The 22,525-nt window shown below is 39.9% G+C and overlaps 1 protein-coding gene across 8 annotated transcripts in view; it reads right to left on the bottom strand.

The window, feature by feature from the left end:
• RAB3GAP1 (RAB3 GTPase activating protein catalytic subunit 1) overlaps positions 1–18,667 on the bottom strand; it is a 132,735-nt gene extending 114,068 nt beyond the window's left edge. For 2 of the 8 annotated variants that reach the window (XM_067025928.1, XM_067025931.1), the window contains exons 1-3: positions 18,610–18,656; positions 18,452–18,507; positions 12,818–12,893 (exon numbers count right to left, since the gene is read on the bottom strand). In XM_067025928.1, the coding sequence (XP_066882029.1) occupies positions 12,818–12,893; positions 18,452–18,507; positions 18,610–18,627 (150 nt within the window). In that variant the 5' untranslated portion in view covers positions 18,628–18,656. Of the gene's footprint in view, positions 1–12,817; positions 12,894–18,451; positions 18,508–18,609 lie in introns of all 8 variants that reach the window. The other 6 variants (XM_059053676.2, XM_067025929.1, XM_067025934.1 and 3 more) reach the window with 6 other exon arrangements.
• Between the last annotated feature and the right edge of the window lie 3,858 nt (positions 18,668–22,525).

The following is a 22,525-nucleotide window of genomic DNA, read 5'->3' as shown; positions in this document are numbered from 1 at the left end:
CAAAACAAAAGACTACCTACTGAATGGGAGAAAATATTTGCAAAAGGTATGACTGATAAGAGGTTAATTTCGAAAATATACAAATGGCTCACACAACTCAATATCAACCAAAAAATGGGCAGAAGGGCTTCCCTGGTGGCGCAGTGGTTGAGAGTCCACCTTCCGATGCAGGGGACATGGGTTCGTGCTCCAGTCCAGGAAGATCCCACATGCTGTGGAGCGGCTGGGCCCGTGAGCCATGGCCGCTGAGCCTGCACGTCCGGAGCCTGTGCTCCACAATGGGAGAGGCCACAACAGTGAGAGGCCCGCATACCGCAAAAAAAAAAAAAAAAAATGGGCAGAAGATCTGAATAGACATTTTTCCAAAGAAGATATACAGATGGCCAACAGTCACATGAAAACATTGTTAATCATCAGAGAAATGCAAATTAAAACCACAATGAGATATCACCTTACACCTTTCAGAATGGCTAACATCAAAAAGACCACAAATAACAAATGTTGCTGAGCATGTCGAGAAAAGGAATCCCTCATACACTGTTATTGGGAATGTAAGCTGATGCAGCCACTGTGGAAAACAGTACAGAGGTTTCCTCAAAAAACTAAAAATGGAACTACCATATGACCCAGCAATTCCATTCCTGGGTATATATCTGAAAAATACAAAAACCCTAATTCAAAAAGATACATGGACCCCAATGTTCATAGCAGCATTATTTACAATTGCCAAGATATAGAAGCAACCTAAGTGTCCATCAACTGATGCATGGATAAAGATATGGTATCAACATATATATATATATATATATATATATATATATATATATGGACTATTACTCAGCCATAAAAAAGAACAAAATTTTGCCATTTGCAGCAATATGGATGGACTTGGAGGGCATTATGCTAAGTGAAACAAGGCAGGGAGAAGCAAATACTGTATGATATCATTTACATGTGGAATCTAAAAAATACAGCCAACTGGTGAATATAACAAAAAAGAAGCAGACTCACAGATCTAGAGAACAAACTAGTGGTTATGGGGTGGGAGGGGTGGCACTATAGGGGTGGAGTGGGAAGTAACAGCTATGTCTGTAAGACAGGCTCAAGGATGTATTGTACAACACACAGAACATGGCCAATATTTTGTAATAACTGTAAATGGAAAATAATATTTTAAAATGGCATAAAAATTTTTTAATAGCAAAAAGGAAAAAACGATGTGATATAGATGTATATAAACACACACAATGGAATATTACTCAGCCATAAAACAAGAATGAAATTTTGCAATTTGCAACAACATGGATAGACCTGGAGGGTCTTATGTTAGGGAAGTAAGTCAGAGAAAGGCAAATACTGTAATCACTTATATATGGAGTCTAAAAAATAAAACAAATGGATGTAACAAAAAAGAAATAAAATCAGAGATATAAAGAACAAACTAGTGGCTACCAGCGGGGAGAGGGAAGGGGGAGGAAATCAAGAGGTGCAAACTATTATGGTTAAAATAATTTTTTTTTTTTTTTTTTTTTTTTTTTTTTGCGGTACGCGGGCCTCTCACTGCTGTGGCCTCTCCCATTGCGGAGCACAGACTCCAGACACACAGGCCCAGCGGCCACGGCTCATGGGCCCAGCCGCACCACGGCATGTGGGATCCTCCCGGACCGGGGCACAAACCCATGTCCCCTGCATCGGCAGGCAGCCTCTCAACCACTGCACCACCAGGGAAGCCCATATATTTTATTTTGTAAATAAAAATATTTTGGAATTTATTTTGGAAAATATTTGGAAAAATATTTTGTATCCTTGTAGCTACAAGGATACATTGTACAGCACAGGGAGTATAACCAATATTTTGTAATAACTATAAATGGAGCATAACCCTTAAAAACTGTGAATCACTGTTGTACACCTGTAACATATAATATTGTACATCAACTATACCTCAATAAAAATAAAAAACAAACTAGAATTCTAATACAAGCCATATGATTGTAGGGCCCATATACTTTTTTTTTTTTGGACCACTTCATTTATTTATGTATTTTTTGGCTGCACTGCTCTGCATGCAGGATCCTAGTTCCCTGACAAGGGATCAAACCCATGCCCCCTGCAGTGGAAGCTGGAGTCCTAACCATTGGACTGCCAGGGAATTCCCTAGGGCCCGTACTCTTCATCGCTATGCTATGCTATCTCTTAAAGATATCTCCTGCCATTTTTTTATTACAAGAAAATTTTTAACACAATAACAGCAAAGAACTCCAAAAACTTCCAATCTGAAAGAAGAGGAAATATAAAATATTTTTCCTTCTGTATAATATCCAGAAAAGCTACAGACATTATGATTACTATTTAAAGGAAAAAGAGTATAAACATTACGTTAAATAATCCTACTCCTAAAAATGTTATAGGCAACTCAATGTTGCTTTCATTTTGATTTACTTCATTTCAGAAACACCATATTCTCATCACTGACTGATCCTCAATTGTCTAGTCTCCCAAAACTTTAGCATTTAAAAAAGTCTCCACTCCCCCCATTCTAATGATCCATGTGACACTTCGGTGTTTGGAGAGAAGGCAAATAAAGAAATATAAATTGTTTATAATGGCGATATCAGTCACAAGTCTGACCTATTGTTACACTGTAGTTTGGGAAGTTTTTCAACAGGAGCAAAACTATAATTAAAATTTATTTTACATTTGCCTTATGAAATTTAAGTACTGAAATAAATGTCATTCCAGTCTACTGGGTGGGTATGAAAAAATCTCAACGCATTTCAATACTATTAAAGTCATTCTTCTTTTATTAATATTCTAAAGTTAATCATCTTTCTTCCATAAGAAAGAATCTTTCTTCCACAATAATCTTTCTTCCATCTTTCTTCTTATCTTTCAGTGAGATAAGAGTCAGTCACTGACTGGGACTTCCCTGGTGCTCCAGTGGGTAAGATGCCTCACTCCCGATGCAGGGGACCCGGGTTGGATCCCTGGTCGGGGAACTAGATCCCACATGCATGCCGCAACTAACAGTTCTCATGCTGCAATTAAGAAGCCCGTGTTTTGCAAACTAAAGATCCCACATGCCACAATGAAGATCCCAGCGCAGCCAAAATAAATAATTTTTTTTTTAAAAAAAGAGCATAAACAGTTCTATTCTCAGATCATACCATACCTAAACTTAACATCTCATGAAAAGTATTTCAAATTTTTGCTAGATACATAGAATCGTGAAATTACAAGACTAAAAAAAATTTAAAAGGTCATTTCTTTAATTTCCTTGTTTTCAAGCAGGATCATATTCATACCAAGATTTTTATCTATTTTATTAAGCCCAAGAAACTAAAATTCCAAAATCTGACTTAGAAACCTATTCTAATACTTCCTTATGTAATTTTACATTTTCTTAAATCTCTGAAGCCAAAAAGTGCAGAGTAAAATAGAAACGTGGGTCTTTGAAGGCAAGCGTGACCTACTTTGGTATAATCCTGCTTAACCCAACTTCTGACAGAATGACTTTGGGCAAATTACTACAAGCACCCAGGCCTCATTTCTTGTCCATAAAATACTGTAATAGTTCATCACCAAAATTTGTCTAAGGATTAAGTTAACAGGCACAGTCACAATTATGTTGCATAGTACCATAGCTAATAGTCAATAACTGCCATTTCCTCCTCTCTCTCTTTTTTTTTTAATCTTTGGCTGTGATGGGTCTTCATTGCTGCACGTGGGCATTCTCTAGTTGCAGCAAGTGGGGGGCTACTCTTCATGGCGGTGCGCGGACTTCTTGTTACGGTGGCTTCTCTCGTTGCAGAGCACAGGCTCTAGGTGCACAGGCTTCAGTAGTTGCAGCATACAGGCTCAGTAGTTGCGGCAAGCAGGCCCTAGAGCACATGGGCTTCAGAAGTTGCGGTGCATGGGCTCAGTAGTTGCGGCGCATGGGCCCTACTGCACATGGGCTTCAGTAGTTGCAGCGCATGGGCTCCAGAGCACAGGCTCAGTAGTTGTGGTGCACGGGCTTAGTTGCTCCATGGCATGTGAGATCTTCCCGGACCAGGGATCGAACCCGTGTCCCCTGCACTGGCAGGCAGATTCTTAACCACTGCACCACCAAGGAAGTCCTTCCTTGACTGGTTGGACAGATTAACCCTCCTTTAGGTAAAAATTATAAAATCTGGTTTTAAAAAAAACATTTTTTCAAGGCTCTGGAGAGTGACCAAATGGAGACAGAAACTTTAGAGTTTATCCATGAAAAAATGAAACTGCATCCAATGAGATCTGCATTTTATAACTTCTCGTCTAAGACAGCAGTCTCAAATTTTTCTGCCTCAGGATTCCTTTACTTTCTTAAAAGTACTGAGTACCCCATATAAGAAATTAAAAACGAAAAAAATTTTTAATTTTTAAATTCATTTAAAATGACAATGAACTTATTACCTATTAAAATAAAATTTTAATATTTTCCAGAAAAAAAATATATTAACAAGAAGGGTGGCATAGATTTACATTTTGTAAATCTCTCTATTATATAGTTTTAAAAAGACAACTGGATTCTCATATCTGCACCTTCATTCACTCTTTGCAATCCGTTGTTCTTCCTGAAGCATATAAAGAAAAAAAGGCATCACATACACAATATAGTTGGAAAAGGCAGGACCTTGTCAACCTTGAAAGGCTCGCAGAGTCAAAAAGAGGTCCTCAGACCACACCATGAGAATTTCTGACCTAATGGCAGTCTAATCTGTGCACAACTAGGGGGTAAGCCCCAAAATTTGCACATAAACTCTGCCCCAAATCTTGGTTAACTGCTAAACCATGCATGTGGAGTAGAGACTCCAGCATACAGTGACAAAGAAGGAACTTAAAAGGAAATATTTCAGCTGTTGTCACCACTGAAAAGAGAATGGACTTTGAATCCAATTAAGCAAACTGCTTGCTAGAACAAAAAATACTCTTCAGAGAACACAACAGAATCTAGTCCCTAAATTTCATTCAAAATACAAGCATAAAATTAAGAAATTACCGAGTAAAAACACAAAACAAATTAAAAAAACAAGAAAATGTGACATATATGCAAGGGAATACAGTAAACAAAATCCAACCTCAAGATGTAGATGTTGCAATTGGAGGAATAAAGGATAATATTTTCAAACAACTTTAGAGATAAGCAATCACAGATAATTGGAAATTACCAAATACAAATTCTAGACTAAAAACTACAACAATTAAACTGGAAGATATATTAAGTGGGTTTAACAGCAAACTGGAGACAACAGAAGATAAATCCTGAGAAATTATGATAGAGAAAAGACTTCAGGAGAGCAGAGCCTCAGAGACCTGTAGAACAGTATCAAGAAGTCAAATATAACTTAAATCACAGAAAAAAAGAAGAGGCCAGAAATGTATTTTTAAAATAATGGCCAAAACTTCCCCAGTTTGGTGAAAAACAAAAAATTTACCTATTCAGTATTAATAAAACTAAACAGGAAAAATACAAACGAAATAAACCTATGCACATTCATAGTTAAGACGGCTTAAAAAGATACAGAAAAAAATCTTGAACGCAGCCTGAGGAAAAAAAAACACCTAGCTAGGACAAAAATATAAATGCCATCTAATTTCTCAGCAGAAATTACAGAGAACAGAAGACAATGGAACTATATTTTTAAAGAACTGGAGGGGAAACTCTTCAGCCAGAATTCCTCAGCAAAACTACTCTTCAAAAATCAAGTAAAATAAAGATACTTTTAGATAAAGAAAAACAGTATTTTTAGCCAGCCAACAGTATGGCAATTCTTCAAAAAATTAAAAATAGAATTAGCATATGATGCAAATATTCCATTTCTGGGTACATATCTAAAAGAACTGAACGGGACTCAAACAGATATTTACACACCCATGTTCACAGCAGCATTATTCACAGAAGCCAGAAAGTGAAAATAACCCAAGTGTCCACTGAATGATGAATGGATAAGCAAAATGTGGTACATATACATCCAATGGAATATTATTCCAACTTAAAAAGGAATGAAATTCTAACACATTCTACCACATGGATGAACCTTGAAGACATTACGTATGCTAGGTGAAACAAACCAGATACAAAAGGACAAATAATGTATGATCCCACCTATATGAAGGACATAAATTAGTGAATTCATGGAAACAGAAGTAGAACAGTGGTTACCAGGGGCTTCGGGTTGGTGAGGAGGGGAGTTTCAGTTTGGGTTGATGAAAACTTCAACAATGTAACACCACTGAATTTTACACTTAAAAATGGTTAAAGAGGGCTTCCCTGGTGGCGCAGTGGTTGAGAGTCCACCTGCCAATGCAGGGGACACAGATTCGTGCCCTGGTCTGGGAAGATCCCACACGCCGCGGAGCGCAGCAGTGAGAGGCCCGCGTACCGCAGGAAAAAAAAAAAAAAAAAAGCTTAAAGTAGTAAACCATAAGTACAAATTGTCCTTAACTTATCATGGTGTTATTATGGCCCAATAAACTCATAATAGGTTAGAAATATCGTTAAGTCAACATAATACACCTAACCTATCATATATTATAGCTTAGCCTAGCCTACCTTAAACATGCTCAGAACACTTAACATTAGCCTAGTTAGACAAAATCATCTAACACAAAGCCTATTTTGTAATGAAATGTTGACTAACTCATGTAATTTATTGAGTACTTAAAGTAAAAAAACAGAATGGTTACACGGGTACAGAACGGTTTTAAGTGTATCAGTTGCTTACCCTCATGACTGAATGATTTACTGGGAGCTGCAGCTTGCTGCCCAGCATCACAAGAGAGTACTGTACCACACAGGCTAGCCTGAGAAAAGATCAAAATTCAAAGTACAATTTCCACTGAGTGTGTATCACTTTGGTACCATACCCATCAAAAAATCCTAAGTCAGACCACCGTAAGGTGGAGACCATCTGTATATATTTTACCACAATAAAAAAAATTAATCAGGGCTTCCCTGGTGGCGCAGTGGTTGGGAGTCCGCCTGCCGACGCGGGGGACGCGGGTTCGTGCCCCGGTCCGGGAAGATCCCACGTGCCGCGGAGCGGCTGGGCCCGTGAGCCGTGGCCGCTGAGCCTGCGCGTCCGGAGCCTGTGCTCCGCAAAGGGAGAGGCCACAGCAGTGAGAGGCCCACGCACCGCAAAAAAAAAAAAAAAAAAAAAAATTAATTAATTAATCAACATACTTAACCATATTCAGAGAACAAAAAAGAAAAACCACATGACTGTTTCAATAGGTACAGAGTAAGATTTGAATAAATTATACCCATGATCTCAAAAAAACCTTTCAGCTAATTAAGAACAGAATTTCCCGTGTTATACGAAAAACCTACAATTCTGAGTATTAAAGTGCTGGACATCTCCCCCCTAAAATTGGGAAGGAGGCAAGGATGTCCACTCTGAGCAATTCTATTCAAAATTTCACTAAAGGTCCCAGTTAGTGCAATTAAAAATAAGAAATGCAAGGTACAAAAATTGAAAAAGTAAAACTGTCCCTATTTGCAAACGAAATGACTATGCATGTAGAATATGCAAAAGAATTAACAAAAAGATTATGAATCTTTACATTTAACCAGGTCTCAAGATACCAAATCAGTAACAAAATTTTATTGTATATCTATGCACTAGCAACAAACAAATGAAAAAGAAAATTTAAAAACAATTCCATTGGGCTTCCCTGGTGGCGCAGTAGTTGAGAGTCCGCCTGCCAATGCAGGGGACACGGGTTCATGCCCCAGTCCGGGAGGATCCCACATGCCGCAGAGCAGCTGGGCCCGTGAGCCATGGCCGCTGAGCCTGCCCGTCCAGAGCCTGTGCTCCGCAACGAGAGAGGCCACAACAGTGAGAGGCCCACGTACCGCAAAAAAAAAAAAAAAAAAAATTCCATTTACAACTGCATCATATAACATAAAATATTTAGTAATAAATTTAACAAAAAAAATGCAAGACCTCATCAAAAACTATAAAACATTGCTGCGATAAAGATGACTTAATAAGTGAAGAGATGTCAAGCTTCAAGATTGTCAAAATGTTACTTCTCAAAGTAATCTATAAATCCAACACAATCCCAATCATAGTCCCAGCATAATAATAATCCTTTTTATATAAACTTATATAAGCTCATTCTCAAATTAATAATAAAAACAAAGGTCCTAGAATAGACAAAACAATTTGGGAAAACAACAAAAGCTAGAGAATTTACATTAACTAAATTTGGGACTTACTCTAAAGCTATTCAGTGGCTCTCAGTAGGAGGCAATTTTGCACCTCAGGGGACATTTGGCAATGTCTAGATACATTTTTGGTTTTCACCACGGGGAGGATGCTACTGGGATCTAACAGTTAAGAGGACAGGGATACTACTAAAATTCTATAATACGCAAGACAGCCCCACAACAACCTGGCCCAAAATTTCAATAATGCCCAAACTGGGAAACCCTAAACTACAGTAGTCAACACAATGTGGTATTGACATCAGGATTTCCAAATAGATTAATGAAACAGAATACAGATTCCAGAAATGACCCCCCCTAGGTCAACTGTCTGACAAAGGCAACAAAGCAATTCAATGGAGAAAAAAGGGTTTTCAACAAAAGGTTCTAGAACAAGATAGCCATATGTAAAAAACTGAACTGTGATTCCCACCTCACACCATACATGTCATTAGTTCATGATGGGTCATATACCTAAATAAAAGCTAAAATGATAAATTCTAGAAGAAAACATATCTTCACAACCTAGCAAAAGTACTATCTGTGAAAAGACTTAAAAGCAGAATATATAAAAGAACTAAGAGATCCCTACAACTCAATAAAAACTCAACCCAATTTAAAACATGGACAAAAAACTTGAACAGACATTTCACAAAAGACAACACACAAATGGCTAACAAACACATGAAAAAAGTGGTCAATACCAATATTCATCACAGAAATACAAAAGTAAAACCAGAAAGAGAAATACAAATTAATTCCACAAACTACATACCATTAGGAGGACTAAAATTTACAAGTCTGAAAACAAACAACTGTTGGTGAAAATATGAAATGACCCAAACTCTCACATATTGCTGGTAAGTAGGTAAAATGTTACAAAAGATCTAGCAATTTCTCATAAAGTTAAGCATACACTTAGCCTATGACCCAGTAATTCTACTCCTAGGTATTTACCCAAGAGAAATAAAAATATACCTCTACAAAAGGCCTCATGTAAGAATGTTCTGCTTTATTCATAATAACAAATACGTCTGTCAACAAGTGACACACTGTGGTATATTCACACAACAGACTACTACTCAGCAATAAAAATACTGATACCTGGGCTTCCCTGGTGGCACAGTGGTTGAGAACCCGCCTGTCGATGCAGGGGACACGGGTTCGTGCCCAGGTCTGGGAAGATCTCACATGCCGCGGAGCGGCTGGGCCTGTGAGCCAGGGCCGCTGAGCCTGTGCATCCGGAGCCTGCGCTCCGCAACGGGAGGACCACAACAGTGAGAAGCCCGCGTAATGCGAAAAAAAAAAAAAAAAAAAAAATACTGATACCTGCAACAACCTAAAATAATCTCAAATGTTATGTAAAACAAGCCAGCATAAAGAGTATGTACTGTATGATAGCATGTATATCCAATCGCAGAGCAGGCAAAAGTAATTTATGGTTTAAAAGAAAAAAGGAAAAGAACAGCAGATGCCTTGGAAGGGCAGTGGGGAAGGGGGGTTGCAGGGAGAAGACATGAGTGAGGAACATGGGAATCAAGTGGAAAGGTTCAGTATGGACATTTCTGGGATGACAGAAATGTCCAATGTCTTGAGTGAGGAATCTTACATGATATAAACATTTATCAGAATAAGCAGTCTGGTGCATTATGTATCCTTTATTTAAAAAAAAACTATTTAAAAAAATCTAGTAGGGGTGGCGAGTAGATAGAGGTAATATTGAAATAAGAAAAAGAAGAATTGTTAAACCCGAGTGACACACACATGGGGGTTCCCTATACTATTTTTGAAATTTTCCATAATTAAAGGTATTTAAAAAATAATTTCTCGGGCTTCCCTCGTGGCGCAGTGGTTGAGAATCCGCCTGCCGATGCAGGGGACACGGGTTTGTGCCCCGGTCTGTGCCCCGGTCTGGGAAGATCCCACATGCCGCAGAGCGGCTGGGCCCGTGAGCCATGGCCACTGAGCCTGCACGTCCAGAGCCCGTGCTCCGCAAAGGGAGAGGCCACAACAGTGAGAGGCCCGCATAACACACACACAAAAAAAAAAATCAAAAAATAATTTCTCTTAATTCTCCCTCAGTGGAGAAAGAGAATTGGTAATCACTGTCTTTGACATAAATTACAATCTCTTACTAAGGTATGCTCTAAATTTTCTTTTTTATGCTGAATATATATAGCATATATATATATACACTCCTTTACACTTTCTTTAAGCTTATTCATCATAGTTACAGCTCACCTTGAAATCTGTTTATATTTTCCATATTTGATTTATTTACTACTACCTATAGGGAGAAAACACTCCTTTTGCCCCTACTACCTGATAGCAATATGCTACCTACTTTGAATACATTACCCAACTTAAATCCCGAAGTTGAATTTAGCATCTAGAAATTTAATCTTATTTACTTATTAATTACCTCTCTCATGAAATTTCATGTGCAATGGCAAACAAGGATCTTATCCTGTTCACTACTTCTTCAGACATGGCACATAAAGGATACCCAGTGAATATGTGTAAATCAAAGAATTAAGGAATAATATCAGAGCTCACAAATACACAGTTTAGCTCTTTTTTTTTTAGCTGCATTGGGTCTCTGTTGCTGCACGCGGACTTTCTCTAGTTGCAGGGAGCAGGGGCTACTCTTCGTTGTAGTGCACAGGCTTCTCATTGCAGTGGCTTCTCTTGTTGCGGAGCACGGGCTCTACGTGCACGGGCTTCAGTAGTTGTGGCACGTGGGCTTCAGTAGTTGTGGCACGTGGGCTCTAGAGCACAGGCTCAGTAGTTGTGGCGCACAGGCTTAGTTGCTCTGTGGCATGCGGGATCCTCCCAGACCAGGGCTCAAACCCGTGTCCCCCGCATTGGCAGGTGGATTCCCAACCACTGCGCCACCAGGGAAGTCCAGTTTAACTCTCTTTTTGACAGTACAAATCACTTCCCACTCCAGTTATAACCAGCTTGTTTTGCCTTTAATTTTACTGGCATTTATATCAACTGTTATGTCTTTGTTTCAAGTGGAATAGAATATCTGTGTTTCAGAACTTCACATTTCCTCTATTCAAAAATACAGTCATAAAATATTTAAACACAGTTGATTTAATGTATATATTTCACTATATTAAATGATGTGATTTCTTTGTCTGCTCTTATTCATATGGATAAGGAAAAATATCATAATACTTTGAGAGTCTCAAATTCTGTTAACATCACAATAAAGCTGAAAAACCCTAGCAAATACTGAGAGTTCCTTACATGGGGTAAACTGCAGTTAAGAATAGATTTTTAGGGCTTCCCTGGTGGTGCAGGGGTTGAGAGTCCGCCTGCCAATGCGGGGGACACAGGTTCGTGCCCCAGTCTGGGAGGATCCCACATGCCGCAGAGCGGCTAGGCACGTGAGCCATGGCCGCTAAGCCTACGCGTCCAGATCCTGTGCTCCGCAATGGGAGAGGCCACAACAGTGAAAGACCCACGTACCGCAAAAAAAAAAAAAAAAAAAAAAGAATAGATTTTTAACAAAAACAATGATCAAATTTACTTGAAAAGAATTCACCTAACAAAGAGCATCTATATAAGCCTAAAATCAAATTGTTAGTTCCCTTCAGTGAAATACAGGAAATCTAGGTTTGTTCTCAGAGTAGTGCTTCAGTAAACATTTGGAGCGTGTTTTATGAGCAAAACTATCAATATCTTAGGATTAGTTTCACCTCAATTTTGAATATTTTTTTCATTTTTTTTCATTCTTAAATATCCTCAAAACATCCATAAAGTTAAAAAAAGAAGAGGGGAAGGACAAACATTATTAGTGGTATCATAAAATACAAAAACTGAGTAAAATAACTACAAATGACATCAAGTTAATTGTTGAAACCAAGATTTTTCCTCATTAGTTACACAAAATACTCTACCCAAGAAGTTGGTAGTTGCGATTTTTCTCTGACCAAAAAAATCTGAAAAACTATTTTCGAACATTCTAAGGGAGAAAGCAAGGGAGAAGTAAACATCAGGAGAAACAGAAATAAAATCACTCACAAAGAATGACATTACACATACAAAATTTTATCATTTAAAAAACAGGTCACACGGGCTTCCCTGGTGGCGCAGTGGTTGAGAATCTGCCTGCTAATGCAGGGGACACGGGGTCGAGCCCTGGTCTGGGAAGATCCCACATGCCGCGGAGCAACTAGGCCCATGAGCCACAACTACTGAGCCTGCGCGACTGGAGCCTGTGCTCCGCAACACGAGAGGCCGCGACAGTGAAAGGCCCGCGCACTGCGATGAAGAGTGGCCCCCGCTTGCCACACCTAGAGAATGCCCTCGCACAGAAACGACGACCCAACACAGCCAAAAGTTAATTAATTAATTAATTAATTTTTTTTTAATTTAAAAAAAAACAGGTCACAAGTATCTTACAAATATTGTTCGTCATAGATTCCGATCCAAGTTCTTCCAGATGCCAGTTTATGTTCATAGATTATATATAACTTTAAAAGCATTTACTTTAAATGCACCAAATGCAGCAAAAGACTTAAAAATAGAAGTTTCAAAGCAAATACTCATTTAGAGACAGGAGCAAATAGATCCGACCTTTTCAAGTGGCTTTCCCAAAGAGTTTCCAATCAGTTTCCAGTCATTCAAGACTTCTTCAATTTTGGAAATAAACCTAGAAAAGAGGAAAATTTTCTAAATATGTAACCAAATTTTTTCCTACTGTTATATACCTCTTTAAAAGTTTTTTTTTAATATTTTAACACTTTCAACAAAGAAGGCTCAGTAAGTTTAGTATCGTTAGCCTAATTTATGGATGTGAAATAAAAATGAAAATAATCTTTAGCCCAAGAATTCTTAAATTGAGGGACTTCCCTGGTGGTCCAGTGGTTAAGAATCCGCCGGCCAATGCAGGGGTCATGGGTTCAATCCCTTGTCCAGGACGATCCCACATGCCGCGGAGTAACTAAGCCCATGTGCCACAACTACTGAGTCTGCACTCTACAGCCTGCAAGCCACAACTATTGAGCCCGCGTGCCACAACTACTGAGCCCGCGAACCTAGAGCCCGTGCTCCACGACAATAGAAGCCACCGCAATGAGAAGACTGTGCACTGCAAGGAAGAGTAGCCCCCGCTCTCCACAACTAGAGAAGGCCCATGTGCAGCAACAAACACCCAACGCCGCCAAATATAAATAAATTTTTTAAAATAATAAATTCCCTTGATAATACGTGGATTTAAAGTTTCTGTTAAAAAAAAGGAAACAATGCAAAATTTTTAAAAAAAGAATTCTTAGATTTCTTAGATTGATTTTTTTAAAGTCTACTGCCAACCCAACAAAGCCTGTTCTGCCTTGTATAAAATATGAGTAAATCTTTCCATATTGAAATGAATATAATAAATTTGAGACAAAAAAACTGACAGACTAAAATGATACTAGTAAAGATAATTATGAAGCCAATGATTTCTTCACTACCCTCCAAATAACTGATCTATTTAAATTAACTTTTCCTTTAAAGATATTTATGAATTCCCTGATTTGCCTCCCCCTCCCCCAAAAAACATTATTTGGGAACTTTCCCATTAAAACAAAACAAGTTTTAAGGGACAGCTGGCAAGAAACTGAAAGTAGATTTGTCAGCTTTAAGTAATAATCAACAGATTTTTAAACTATTCACTGTCTGATCTTTAAATCTAACGATCAGTGCTTCCCTGGTGGCGCAGTGGTTGAGAGTCCACCTGCCAATGCAGGGGACACGGGTTCGTGCCCCGGTCCGGGAAGATCCCACATGCCGCGGAGCTGCTGGGCCCATGGGCCATGGCCGCTGAGGCCGCGTGTCTGGAGCCTGTGCTCCGCAACGAGAGAGGTCACAACAGTGAGAGGCCCGCGTACCATAAATCTAATGATCAAGCAGACCTATTAAAGAGAATGAACTCTGACTAGCAACATGCTCAATTTCAACAAATGAACACTCTCAGTAGCAGTGTTCAATACATATCAAAGGACACTGTCAGAAGAATTGTTATTACTCTAAGAAGCTACCTTCTTACACTGTATATGTATGATGCAATCTAACAGCAACACTGTTCTCCTAAAACACTTACATAGTATTGCTAGAGTACTAGAGTTAATTCTAGTCAAAATATATTCAAAAATATCAGCTTTTTCCTGTCAGTGACATTATAAATTATTTATTTACATTCTTGGTGTAAAGGTAGTAATGGGAGTTTTTATGATTCAACTGAACCTTCTAATTACGTCCTCTTTAAAATTAGAAAAAGATATTAATACAATATTTTGAGGGGGTTCAAATGGCAATTATCAGTTTTTATGAAGAGTGCTCTAGAAATAAGTAAACATGTTTGCAAAAAAAGAAAAAAAAATTTAAATGTATGCATATGTGAGCAAAAATCTGTATGTGAAATACACATTACATTTATAAAGGTAAAAAACTGGAAACTGCCTTAGAGTCCAACTGCAGCAAACAGCTGTAAATTAATGGTACATCCATTCAAAGGACTAATATGCACCTATTAAAAATCATGTTTTGAAGCCCATTTGAGGAAATAAGAAAATGTCCATATGTTAGATGAAAAAATGGGAGCTATAGAAATAAATATTGGGACTTCCCCAGTGCCGCAGTGGTTAAGAATCCGCCTGCCAATGCAGGAGACACGGGTTCGAGCCCTGGTCTGGGAAGATCCCACATGCTGTGGAGCAACTAAGCCCATGCGCCACAACTACTGAGCCTGCGCTCTAGAGCCCGCGAGCCACAACTACTGAGCCCACGTGCCACAACTACTGAAGCCCGCACGCCTGGAACCCATTGCCCGCAACAAGAGAAGCCACCGCACAGAGAAGCCCGCACACCACGACAAAGAGTAGCTCCTGCTCGCCGCAAGACCCAACGCAGCCAAAAATAAATTAATAAGAATAATTTTTTAAAAGATTTTAGAAACAAATATTAATACAGTTTAACACAAAAAGTTTACAGCACACAGATTACAATGAATTTTCTCAAAATATTAACCATAGCTATCTCCTGCTGGTAGGATTACAGGTGATTTTTCTTTCTTTTTTATTTTATAATGATGTATTATAATAAAAGTAATTTAAAATATTACAGCTTTCACAGTAAAAGGAACATCTTAAAATATTCATTGTATGAATCCTATCAGTACTAAAACAAACCAAAATTGGACTCTATCCTGTAAATATTGATATTTGATTAGAAAAATGTAATAACTTTATCCCTGAAAGCTCTTCAGATCTCACCTGAAGATCACTTCCTCTTACTTCTCATTCTGTATTAGGTTTTTTTGTTATATACTCTTAAAAGACCAGGTTTCTTTCTCTTCTCAGTATTTCAATTGTAATTATAGACTCTTGTACTATTATTTGATTCATGTCTGTCTATTCCATTAGTCTGTACGTTCAGCAAGAGCAGAAACCATATGCTTTCACTGACCACCACATCCCTAATGCCCTGCACTGTGCTTGACACATGGGTACTCAGTATTTTTTCAACGGACAAGGGATAAAAAGAGTTATTGGCTTCTCTCAATAAACTGTCCATATGGCTCATAACATACTGACAAGAAATTTCATTCAAACATTAAACTCCCTATCTGGTAGTGTGTATATGTCCCTGCCATTCTCTAACATCGTCACCGCTTACCCTTCCCCCTCCCCATATCTTCAAGTCCATGCTCTAGTAGGTCTGTGTTTTATTCCCGTCCTACCACTAATCTCTTCATGACATTTTTTTTCTTAGATTCCATATATATGTGTTAGCATACGGTATTTGTTTTTCTCCTTCTGACTTACTTCACTCTGTATGACAGACTCCAGGTCTATCCACCTCATTACAAATAACTCAGTTTCATTTCTTTTTATGGCTGAGTAATATTCCATTGTGCATATGTGCCACATCTTCTTTATCCATTCATCTGTTGATGGACACTTAGGTTGCTTCCATGTCCTGGCTATCGTAAATAGAGGGAGGGTGGGAGGGAGGGTGACGCAAGAGGAAAGAGATATGGGAACATATGTATATGTATAACTGATTCACTTTGTTGTAAAGGAGAAACTAACACACTATTGTAAAACAGTTATACTCAAATAAAGATGTTAAAAAAATAAAATTAAATAAAAATTTAAAAAAATTTTTTAAATTTAAAAAACCCATTAAACTCAAGTTTTAAACGACTCCAAAGTCTTAACATTTTCCCACAAACTGTAAAACACTAGTTTTACTCTAGAAACAAGAGCTTAAAAGTCAAAAATCAAAGTTCCTACTTTGTGGTAGTTTTCAAAGCTGTGTTAACAATTACTCTAAAGGATTTAATAGTCCACTTCAGGATACTTCAAGTATTTAGCTTGTGGAAAGTGATCATTTTTCCATTAAATACTCGTTTCCTCTTGTTTCTTGTTTCCTCATCCCACTCTCCAAGATTCAAATTACATTTTCTAACTACCTTTAAGACACTAAGTTATTATTTCAAATTCAACAGGTCTAAAACTGTATTCTTCTCAGTTTGCCCCTTTCTTATCTTCATTCTCTCAGGCAAGAAACTGCAGTTCCATGTTTGATTTTTTTTTTTCTACTTGTACATTTCATCAAGCCTATCATCAACTTCTTTGAAATGTCTAACAATCTTCCCTCCTAGCCTCTCTCTCCAGTCTCCAATCACCAACCTAATCAAAGTAACTTCATTTTACCTCATCTCCTCAAACAACTCTCATATAACTTCGCCACTTTAAAATCAAGGGTCCCTCACTACTGCTCTTTAATGTTCTAAAGTGTGGTCTCCTGACCAGCAGTAGCAGCAGCATCACCTGGGAGTTTGTTTGAAATGCAAATTTTTGAATCTCAGGCACACAGAATCATCAACTATGAGTCCGACGCACACTGAAGTTTGAGAATCACTGGTCTTAAAGCACCAAATTTAGATTCCTTTACTTCGCTTTGGAAGCTGTCTATAACCTGGTCCTATCTTCCTTAATAATCTTGTTTACTTCCCTTCAACAAACAGCCTTCACTCCAGTAGACATTTCATTAAATCCCAAAGGTTTTCACCTGTCTCTGTTCACGTCAGGGCCTTCTCGTATTTAACCAATTACTTTCCATTTTCCAGGCCCAGCACATTTCCTATCTTTTCTATGAAAATACCTCCAACAATTATAATCCACAGCAATAGCAACCTTAAACTAATTTAACTATTTGCTGTTTTGTTTTTTTAACACATGGATCAAGCGTTTTGTTTTGGCTTTGTTCTTCTCTATTAGTATAGTTCTGAACACACAGTACCTGCTCAATAAAGCCTTGCCACTGTGCCTTGCGGACTTTTTGGTGGGGCGGGGGAAGGGACCACAGGTCAAACAAGTATCCCAGCAGGGATCTTTTCTATGCCGTTTAATGACATGACATTCACATCCAGATGGATTTCCTCTCCCAACCAGAAAGATTATAAAATTTTCCAACGAGATAACTACTGACCTCAACACTCAGAAAACCTGAAGGGCCTCTGCGACATCAAACTGATAACACCTCGATCCAAGCTATCACTCCTCCCCAAACTTGGCTTTCAACTAATTCCAGCGATCCTACAGTTTCACGTAGATGTTTCAACTGGGAGTTTGATGGCACCGGAGGCCTGGGCATATTACCCACTGAAATGGAACAACTTGAATCAAAGCGTTCCCAAGCCAGGCGCGGACTATTTCAAAAGGTTATCCTAAAAGACAAGATGGAGCTGGTGGGAGTGTGGCAGACGGACAACCACCAGGACTCTGAAGAAAGGCCTCCTCCTGAAAAGGACGTACACGGAAAGAAAAAAAGAAAGAAAAAAGCACCTGCGAAGTTTATTGCTCACTATAACAAAATGAAGTACACGGAAAGGAATGCAGGAACGGAAGCGGTAGCCTGGGAACTGTTTTTAAGGGTGGGCAGCAACGAGAGAACCAAAGGTCTAAGGAGAGTGGCCGGAGAGCGGAGAAAACTAAACTCCTCCGGGGTTTGGCCGATGTGGGCGGGCCGGCGCTGGTCAGACGCGAGACGCAGAAGAGGCTTGCGGCCGACCACAGCAGGGAGGATCCAGACCCGGAGACCCACGGGTCTTACTTTTCCCGCAGAAGTGGCGTCTGGGTTGGGGGAGTCTATGCTGGCGGAGTGGCGGGGGTAGACGCCGGGGCCCAAAGTGCTAGTAACCAATGATAACGACTCACTCACCTTTCCCATTCCGAGGCTGTGGTGAAGTCCGTGATCTCAAATACCTCGGACTCGGGCTGCAGAAAGTGAAAGGAAAGAAAGAGATTGAGCCCCCGGGCGCTAACGCGGAGGAGCAAACTTAAAGAGAGATAGGGATACGGAGGGAGCAAACACCTCACCTCACTGTCGGCCGCCATCTTGAGGAGCGCCGAGGCGGGCGCTAGGGCTGCCGGGAAGAAGAGCAGGAAGGCGGGGGGTGGGGAGGAGAGCCGAGAGCTGGCGGAGGCGGGGCGGGGCGGGGCGGGGCGGGGCGGGGATGGGCGGGGCCTCCGCACAGCCCCGCCCTCGGAGTCCCGCTAGGAAAAATCTTCTCAGGCTGAAATCATTTGATTTTTCTTTTTTAATGTTTTTTGTTCCCGAGGAGGAAGAATTTACTCTGCCCTCAAGTCCCCGTTCTTTGGCTGATTTAATACAATTTAAAATTTTCCTGTAGAGCAATGAATTCAGGAAGGGAACAGAAGCAAAGAGGTAAGACAAGGCCCTAGACTCATGTGGGTACGAGTGTATTAACAAACCTAAAACACATTGCTTGTGTTTCTGTTTTTCTTTTCACCTCTGTTGATTGATTGCAAGGCAGTGAGCTAGATGCCATAATATCCACCCTCCCTTACCTCTACCCCTCAGAGAGTTTACAGTTTGGGTAAGTCATCAAATAAAATCATTATGCTATTTATCTGGTTTCTGAGAAGAGCAACATGCTGTGCAATGAACACAACACTTTTTAAGTCACTGAGGAACAGAAGGAGTGCCAGCTAGCAGTTAGTAATTAGATCTCATACATTCTGAAATATTTACAGAGGAAATCATACCATGTCCAGGATTTGTTTCAAAATAAGGGGAGGGAGGAGTGGATAGAGCTAGAAATAAAACAAGATTAGCCATGAGTGGATTATTGTTTAAGCCACTGATGGTTACCTGGGTATTTATACTATTCCCTACTTCTGTTAGGTCTGAAATTTTTCATAATTAAAAGCTTTTTTAAAGTTTTTTAAAGGGCTTCCCTGGTCGCACAGTGGTTAAGAATCCACCTGCCAATGCAGGGGACACGGGTTTGATCCCTGGTCCGGGAAGATCCCATGTGCCATGGAGCAACTAAACCCATGCGCTACAACTACTGAGCCTGCACTCTAGAGCCCACAAGCCACAACTACTGAGCCCGTGTGCCACAACTACTGAAGCCCGCAGTCCTAGAGCCCATGCACTTCAAGAAGAGAAGCCACCCCAGTGAGAAGCCCATGCACCTCAAAGAAGAGTATCACCCACTCACCACAACTAGGGAAAGCCCGTTCATGGCAACGAAGACCCAATGCAGCAAAAAATAAATTAAATAAATAAATAAATTTTTAAAAATTAAATCTCATTTACTGATTTTCTGCAACTCACAAGAAGGGATTCGTGGGTAGAAGACTCAGAAATACAGCTTTAGCAATTAAAAATTTTAATCTTAAGAGCAAGAGTTATCAAAAATTTGGTGATGTAGATGATGCAGATGAGTTAACTTAGGTCAGAAGAATTTGATAATTATTGCCAGTGCCAAGACTTGAATCCCTGTCTCTTAATATTCCTTCTAGTTTCTGTTCACTACACTAGTGGGAGTTGGGGGTTACTACTGCAGCAATCTTTCCCAAGAGGTCTGAACTTGCACCTTCGTTCATTTATAAGCATTTATTAAATACCTACTATAAGCCAATCATTATGGTAGACGGCAGGGAAATGAAGACATATGGCAGATACAATCCCTGATTTCAAGGAACTCAAGATCAAGTAGGGAAACTGGAAATTCCTGCACAAACAGAAAGAGGAGATGCTACATGTGTCAGTATCACTGTTAGCAAAGTGGAGGTCATTGGTGACCTTGACAAGAAGAATCTTGGGGGCCAGCTGAAGGATAAGGTGGAGGCAGCCAGGTTGGGGGCAGGGAAGGCTTTTAAGGACAGAGAACAGCATATCCAGAGGCTTAAAGGTAGGAAAGTCTGATCTGTCTAGTGAACTGAAAGAGGACACTTAGAGCACAGTGGTTGCAATGAAGTTGGAGAGGTAGGCATGGGCCAGACCATATAGGGCCTTCTGTATGGCCTTTATGTGAAGCACAATAGACCTCACTAAAATGTTTTAAGCAAGAGAGTATTGTGATCCAATTTACATTTTGCAAAAATCTGGATGCTATAGGAATGGATTGGGGGGGGTACAAAATAAGAAATAGGAAGAGGGGCTTCCCTGGTGGCTCAGTGGTTAAGGATCCGCCTGCCAATGCAGAGGACACGGGTTCGAGCCCTGGTCCAGGAAGATCCCACATGCCCTGGAACAACTAAGCCCATGCACCACAACTACTGAGTCTGCGCTCTAGAGCCCACACGCCACAACTACCAAAGCTGGTGTGCCTAGAGCCGGTGCTCCGCAACAAGAGAAGCCACTGCAATGAGAAGCCTGTGCACCGCAACGAAGAGTAGGCCCTGCTCACCGCAACTAGAGAAAGTCTGCATGCAGCAACAGAGACCCAACACAGTCAAAAATAAATAAATGAAATAAATAAAGTTTAAAAAATTTTAAAAGTTAAAAAAAAAAAAAAAGAAATAGGAAGAGCTCGTGACTATTAAAGCATCCAAGGAGAGATGGTGTGGAGGCTTTGACTAGGGGGGGATCAGCAGACAAGGTAAATTGATTTGATATATATTTTGGAGATACAATAGACAAGACGATGATGGATTAAATGCAGGGATAAGGGAAAGGTAGGAATCAAAGATATTTTGCAAGATTCTGGACTAAGCAACTGTGTGAGGATGATGCCAATTTCTGAGATAAAGATGGGAAGAAGCAAGAAAACTAGAGTTTGGTTTGGGAAGCGTTAAGTTTAACATGCTTGTAAGATATTCAAGGGGAGCTGTAAAGGAGAACATTGGGTATAAGAATAGAACTCAGAGGCAAGATCTGGGGTAAAGATATGCACTTGGGAGTATTTTAAATCACAAGAACAGATGAGAAGACTTACGAGAATATAGAAAGAAGAGGAGCCTCATAAAAAGTTTGAAGAAATTTTGTATTTAGAGAATGGATAAAGGGAAGTATATAGTGGGAGAGGAAAGGAGTGGGTAGAGAAATAGGAAAACAAGAGTGATTGCATAGAACTCGAGAAAGGAGAATGTTTCGGGATGGTAAATATTGATTGCTTCTAGGACTTCCCTGGTGGTGCAGTGGTTGACTCTGCACTCCCAATACAGGGGTCCCAGGTTCGATCCCTGGTCAGGGAACTAGATCCCGCATGCTGCAACTAAGAGCTCTCATGCTGCAACTAAAGACCAGGCACAGACAAATAAATAGATAAGTAATTTTTTTTAATTTAATTAATTTATTTATTTATGGCTGTGTTGGGTCTTCGTTTCTGTGCGAGGGCTTTCTCTAGTTGTGGCTAGTGGGGGCCACTCTTCATCGCGGTGTGCAGGCCTCTCACTATCGCAGCCTCTCTTGTTGTGGAGCACAGGCTCCAGACGCGCAGGCTCAGTAGTTGTGGCTCACGGGCATAGTTGCTCCGCGGCATGTGGGATCTTCCCAGACCAGGGCTCGGACCCGTGTCCCCTGCATTGGCAGGAAGATTCTCAACCACTGCGCCACCAGGGAAGCCCAACAAGTAAATTAAAAAAAAAAAAAATATTGATTGCTGTTGATAAAGCAGGTGGAAGAGGAATATAAGGTCAAGGGTGATTGTTGGTGTTGTTTCTTGGGTTTTGTTTGTCTTTAAGGTAGAGGATAGTGGCTATGTTTGTATGCTGATTCGAATAATCTAGGAGCATGTGAGAGAGATTGATGATGGAGGGGAGATGCAAGACTGAAGTTCTTGATAAGGTGAGAGGGAGGAAATCCACAGAGCTGGCAGTCACACAACCCCAGGGGGTAGCATTTACATGGCATGCTGAAGTCTTGCTTCAGGAGGTGCCACCCACAGAAAGCACCTGTGGACAGTGCTCCCTGGAGTTGCGGAGCAAGGTGGTACCAGGAATTCGGAGCACATGTAGCAGGAGGGAAAGAAGGATATGTTGT

This window comes from Kogia breviceps, chromosome 2 (genome assembly GCF_026419965.1).
Source record: "Kogia breviceps isolate mKogBre1 chromosome 2, mKogBre1 haplotype 1, whole genome shotgun sequence".
Lineage (NCBI taxonomy): Eukaryota > Metazoa > Chordata > Mammalia > Artiodactyla > Physeteridae > Kogia > Kogia breviceps.
This window is presented reverse-complemented; position numbering and strand designations above follow the sequence as displayed.